General features: G+C 34.9%; 1 protein-coding gene across 1 annotated transcript in view; it reads left to right on the top strand.

Moving 5' to 3' along the window:
- Window positions 1–1654: 1654 nt before the first annotated feature.
- The window catches only part of WDR17 (WD repeat domain 17), a 53238-nt gene continuing 48257 nt past the window's right edge, over window positions 1655–6635 (top strand). The window contains exon 1 of the mRNA XM_084286340.1: window positions 1655–1752. Within this exon, the coding sequence (XP_084142466.1) occupies window positions 1687–1752 (66 nt within the window). The 5' untranslated portion in view covers window positions 1655–1686. The remainder of the gene's footprint in view (window positions 1753–6635) is intronic.

Here is a 6635-nt window from a genome sequence, read left to right as displayed (position 1 = left end):
TTATCATTTAGTCATAGACCAAGACTACTGTCAGGCATTTCTTCAGCTGTGTGAGATGTGTCTGAATTAATCCTGTATTTCCCATATATTTTATGAGATTGCAACATACACAGAATTGCTCATTGTTTGTGGTTGAGGTGAAGTCTTGAAAGGCAAATAATCTGAAAAGTTTCAGTAGTAGGGTGGGAAGTTCCTTTTCATTCTCGTGTGTTTGTCTGGAGTACTACATAACAACAAACCATCTTTTGTTAATCTGGGAATGCCACTTTCCAGAAATGTAGTGGGTGTCTTGATTTATTTTATTGCTTTTTCCCCTGGGGTGTCATAATTTCTGACTAAGAGGTTAAAAAGTAAAACTATTGCTTCTATTCTTTATTTGCCTGCTGTGTATTTGAGAACTTAACTTCTTTGTGATAGTCTTAATGGAAACTGTGCTGGAGTAGGACTGGTGCTGACACTGAGGTGCATAGTGGTGTTGAGGGAATTCTGCTCTTTTAAAACAGAGTAATGCTGACCACCAACACCGAGTTAATATCTGACACTTCAGGCTGCTCTTTTCTCACTTTGCTTTGTTTATTTGTTGACTGAACAATTCTAGCTTTTGCATTTGTTGTAGTAATAACTGGGGAAACAACTTGTTAATCCAGTCCAGAAGGGCATGGGTTGTCTGGGTTATAAGCTTCTTAGGGAATTGGGATTTTTATTTTAGTTCTCTGGAATTTCTTGAGGATTTGATAGTTGCTGTAACCACACAGCTGGAAAGCTTTGTATGATAACATCCTAAAGAGCACAGCTGATGAAATGTGCTGCTGCAGTGCTGAATCGTGGTGTGAACAATACATCTTTTATTTCCCTTCCCACCTCTTTTTTTTTCCTTGGTACACTGCGCTGTCTGACATGAAACTCAGGAGCATACCAAAAAATTATAATTAGCTGCAGAAGGAATAAATAATCAGATCTATGAGACTATCCTGAAGGAGAGAAAAGAAGCATTCTGATGAATTAGGGAAAATCAGGCTTTCTACATTTCCCAGCCCCTGCCGCGAGCCTTTCAGGCTCTGCTGGCTGTGATGGAAATACAGTGCTTTTGTGGGTTTTTGTTTGTTTGTTTTTTAATGTTGTTAAACATAGGATGTTCTGCATTTGCAAAGGTTGTGACCACTCCTCCTCTGCCAGTTGAAGCCACTCCCTACATAACCCAAACACGTTACACGCCATGATTCTGAAGGTATTTTACATTTTAACACTAGCTTTTGTGCACTGAACCACATTTCGTACAGACAGTACATTTTGGGGGGGGGGGGAAGAAAAAAATGTTTGTTTTTTTTTTAGGAGGCAAATAAGAATGATTCAAACAGCACCTCGTTTTCAGAGCTCAGAAGCACTGTAAAATCAAGCTTGAAACACTGACCAGCTTTAATTTAAAAGACAGCAATATGTAATTCATTAATTGTTTTAGTGCTGGTTTCTGTGTTCCAGTTCAGAATCCTATACATAGATAGAATGTAAATTGCTGCTAACAGCATTCAGATTATATGTTTAAGAATTTAAAGCTTACTGGTATAGAATCGTGTCATAGAGTTCAGATCTGGGTAGCGTTTAGTTTCGAATAAAGTTTAGCACTGAGCTCATCATACTTGCATATGTTCAGGTTTTGTATTTTTAGTTTCCACTGTGCCTTCTGTCATGGCTTGGATGACTTACATTTCCCACTGGTTTGATGAAGATGATTGGTATGAAGGACAACAACGAGTAAGATTTGTTTAAATTAATATTTTTTCTTATCTCCATTGTTTCTCTTCTTTAAGCTGCTGTTTATTACATTACTAGCACCAAAATTAATGTTTCCATGGTACTAAGAAGGGATTTTTTTAGTACTTTTATTGGGATCTAGAATCATAGATAATGACATCAAAAATGATTTTAAAATGTTTCTAGCTGGATGAAATATATTGGAAGTTCAGTGGACAGCTGTTTGTATTTTTAGTTTGCATAATTTAATGACTAGAACCCTTTAATATCTAATGAGATAGAAATAGAGCACTTAAGCTTCTTGTATGAGGAGGAAATAATATACTCTGCATGGAATAAACTAATTATAGGCGTTAATTGAATAAAACCAAGCAAAACTGGGGGAGATGAAATTCATCTAGGTTCATTTCCAAGTTGTACCTTGGATATTTGTGCATTTTTTTTCCTAACATTTTTCTGTAGAGGAGGAGTGGTTACTATAGCAACATTTGCAGGATATCTTGAATTCCTTTTATGTTTGTTAACTGCATGCCTTGGGCAAGCTTGATCTACTGCTGCTTTCATAGATTTAGGGTGAGAAGTGAACATAAGTCACATTTCTTGCACTGTATTAAGCTCCTTTACATAACCATGTATTTTTGTAATTTCTATTCCTCATTTTGATAGTATTTTCTTAGCTGTTGAATCGGAATGCAGATGATGCTACTGAAACATAAGGGACAGCAGCTTTTTTAGTTGTATTGTCATGTATCACTTGGTAATGTCATTTATATGTTCGTAAATATTTAAAAACTAGCAGATTTTTAATGCTTTTTCAACTGTTGTAATTTTACATGTCTCTTACCATATGAATGTCTCAGATGTAGAATAATCTGTTAATCGGTGCTCATCAGGGACTTGGATGTGAGATGTGCCCAGAGGTAAATTCGTCTGATATCACAAGTTCTTTCTTGGCAAGTAGCCAGCACAAAAGCAATCTTCTGGTGATTGTGGTAGCTCTGGGTTGGAAGATGAGAACAGAATTCTTATGGAGGGAATGAGATGTTTTATAGCGAGATAAGACGTGGTTATATGTATTATATAAGGCATCTAAAAGCTGGAGTTCTTGTACCAGATAAATAATAAATACTCTAGTGTTGTTACCACTGTTATGTATCTCAGGTTGATTGTATGTAGCTCAAGATTCCTGGAGATGTATTAATGAATCATCAGCATTTCTCCTTAGTCTGTTTCAGACCCTAGTATTTCTATTTAGATTGTCGTTGTAAAGTTGCACATTAAAAGATACTCACATTAAACTATACAAGTAGTGTAGTCAAGGAAGTCAGGAATGCTCCTTTGCAAAATTTTTGCCAAGTTAGTTTTTGTAATGTTAAATTATTATCCTTACATTTTCTAAGCAGGGTATCTGTCTTAGATTAATGTTTTTGACTTTAATTTTTGACTTTAATTTCAGATAAGAATTTGTATCTGCTTTAAAATTCTTATAGTCATGTCCATGAGATGCTTCTCTGTGTGTTGTGGAAAAGGAATTTGAAATTGTGGAGGGTTTATGAGTGTGGATTATAAATATAAAAATATATCCTTAGCGATGTTTTCATAGCTAGTCGAAGTGGCTGAGTTAAAAATTCATACAGCACCTACTTTATTATAATTTCTAATACCTGAGTGCTTGGCTTTGAAATAGTGTTCTATTACTGTTGATTCCCTTGGATATGTTTATATACTTCTGACCTGAAATACAAAGAGAAACATTTGATCAAAATTGTTTCAAAAAAAAATTTTTTTTGTCATTTACTACATATCTTTGCCCCATGTCTGATGCCATGTCATGAGACATGGGCAAAAATACCAGTCTGCAGAAGGACAACTTTGATTATAATTGCACAAATGATGTATTTGTGCCTGTACAAAGGGATTAGGGGAGCAGGTAAATGGAAGAATCTCTGTTTGCTGAGCTGGCACATAGTGCTTTGGCTTTGTGTTTATTGTGGAGGTTTAAAATCATTGTGAAAACTAGTAGAAAGTTTTTCTTTTTCTTTCTTTTTTTTTTTTTTTTTAAAGGTGTGCTTTTCCTAGTCAGTGTCATAACTGATTATGCTCAATTTGAACACTTGTTAGGTTGTTTTCCATGCATTAGGAGATTTGCAGCCAGCATTTGCCTAACATGAATCTAGCCCAGGTTTTGGATATTTTTGAAGAATCTTGCTAAAATTCAAAGTCGTCTTCAATTATTCAGTACACCGAAAAACTGCTCTGTCTTGCAGACATGAAGAGACTTCTCGTTATGCTTAAAGACCTCCATGTTTTTAACGAGGTGAATTCTTTGTCCATTCTCCGGTGCTTCAAACTGGCAGTTGAATAGGGCAATGAATGTGAAATGCTGTGGTTCACACATCATGTTTTCACCTCTAATGGATTTTCCTACAAAGTTGGACGCGTATGTCGAATGTTTTTTAAAGAGACTTTTTTATGTCAGTAAAGTAGGTCTTTAATTATGACATTATCATTGACATTCCCGAAAAATGGGGACGATGGACTGGATGAGAGGTAATACTGGTGTGTGCCACCCCTACAGGTGTGACAGCAAGTTTTCTTTGTAAGAAAACATACACACTTAATTGAATGATAGTGACAATAGAACTAATGGAAGCAGAAGCACTTGACACCTGAGTACATACAGCTGCTCCAGCTGGATTGACCAGCCTTTTGGTCTATACAGAAGTGTAATGATTAACGTATGGATACTGTATATTCACTTCTGTGCACATGCCACTTTGTAGATGTACTCATATGGACCCCAGAGGCTCACAGTGTGGGTGCACATTATTTGTTGTGGTTGATGTTTGTAAGTTTGGGAATATTTGCAACGTGCAAGCATAGCTCCTGATAATTAAAGGGTGCCAAGTGATGGCTTTAAACAGCTGTTATTAATGTGTAAATGTTGCTGTAGTACAGTCAGATAAAAAACAACAAACAATGAAATGCACTGAGTACCTGAAGCAGAGGAAAAGGAATTAGGTTGAAATTAAAATGGTGCCTGTTAAAGAGCTGCAGTTGCCAGGCTACTGACACCGCTGCTGTGTGTGTGGTGGGTGCGACACAATGCTCAGTCTTTTCTCCTGCATCCTTTAGTAACTGCATTATTCTGTGAACATCAAGGTTTAGTTTCTTCATCTGTCAAGTTAAGTGATTTAATTCGACAACCAGAACAAGATTTTACATTTTTGGGAGCAGCAAGGTATTGGAATGAACATGGAAATTCGTAAGTGGTTTACAAAAAATGATACCTATGCTAAGGTAGGGATTATTAGGCATTTATCTCTAAGTCATTGATATATAGCCATGTCTATGTATCAGATGTTATCTTTAAATAATATTACCTCTGTGGTATACAGAATTTCAATTTATTTTTTTCCTATATTTAGCAGCAAGGAAGGACTTTAAATGTTGCTGCTCATGCCAATTGGGAAAAAAAAAAAAAAAAAAAAAGGTTTTTGTTGTCCTCCCTCTTCCCCTCATCTCCTTGGAAACTGTGGGCATCCTTTGATAGCTTTCCCAGTGCAGTATTTTTATATTCACATTTTTTTCCAGTGTATTCTTCAGAGCCTAGTATAACTGTTTGTATATCCTTTATATTGAAAGAAAATATTTTTAACAAAAGATGAAAAAAAATCTCCATTATTTAATTTGCATTTGTAGATTTTTGCCATTTTACTCGTGTTGTTTTGGTGAATGCTGTTTTATCCCATGTACTATAAGCATGTCCAACAGAAATCTGTAATGGCTGAAAAGACCTGCAAGAAACTGCTTTGATACAAGGTACTTGAGAGACGTAACAGTGTCACGCAACTGCAATTTCTTTTTCAAGATACAATTATAATGCATTTCAAAGCAAATGTTTCTTACTAATTACAATATATTTAAAGAATAGGGAAAGGGAAATATTAACAAGGTTAAAACAGCACATATTAGCAAATCAAGTTTAAAGTGCTTGTTAAAATACAGCTCAAAATATTTTACATATGCAATGTAGTTTCAGTTGTGAATATTTTTATTTTTTTTAACCTAAGGAAAAAACTGTATCAGGAATCAAAGTTTAATAATGCTTCCTAAGCATAAGCTCCTAACTGGAGTGAAATAATGGAGTATCACAAAGCAGCATTTTTTATCCAAATGGTAATCTTACTGAGGAGACATTTTCATTTGGATATCAGATCTTAATAAAAAAAAATACAATATCAAAAACAGTTGCTTTAAATTTAAGTTATGAGTGAAGTTTCTTATGGTGAATTTCTTCAAAAAAATTAAAGCTACCTTTTGTCTTTAACGTAAGTGTGGAATAAAGAGAAAGCATAGTCAGATGTGTTCTTTTATTTGGAAAACAGTACTTGGTGCAGCATACCCAGTAAAATTTACAGACATACATTTAGAACTAGGCTGAAATAGTTTTTTAGCTTTTTTTTTTTTTTTAGTTTTTAGTTTTTTGATCATGATTAGTGTAGCCTGAAATCTAATCAGTGACGAATGCATTTGAAGACTTAAAATATCCTGAAACTACACAAATGTCCTGATAAAACAAACAAACAAAAAACATGTTAGGTCTCTTAGGTGTTAATAAGCAGCATGGAAAACATGGATATAGTACTAATAATGGAACCACCTCCAAACCCAAAGTGCTAGTCAGTTTTGTGTGATGATGGTAATTGTAAATACAGCAGGTGGTGGTTGTTCTAGATTGCAGCATTTACGCTTAAAATCCTTCTCAGCTGCTTAGAATAATATTTTCTTATAGATTAATTTTCATATAGTCAACAAGTACGTTCCTCTCTCATATGAAGGTGAAAAAGACAATCTTCTGATTATGATAACAGGATTTTTTT

Source organism: Netta rufina (assembly GCF_964035555.1).
Source record: "Netta rufina genome assembly, chromosome: 4".
Classification (NCBI taxonomy): domain Eukaryota; kingdom Metazoa; phylum Chordata; class Aves; order Anseriformes; family Anatidae; genus Netta; species Netta rufina.
Note: the sequence above shows the minus strand (reverse complement) of the source record. Positions and strands in the feature narration are given on the sequence as shown.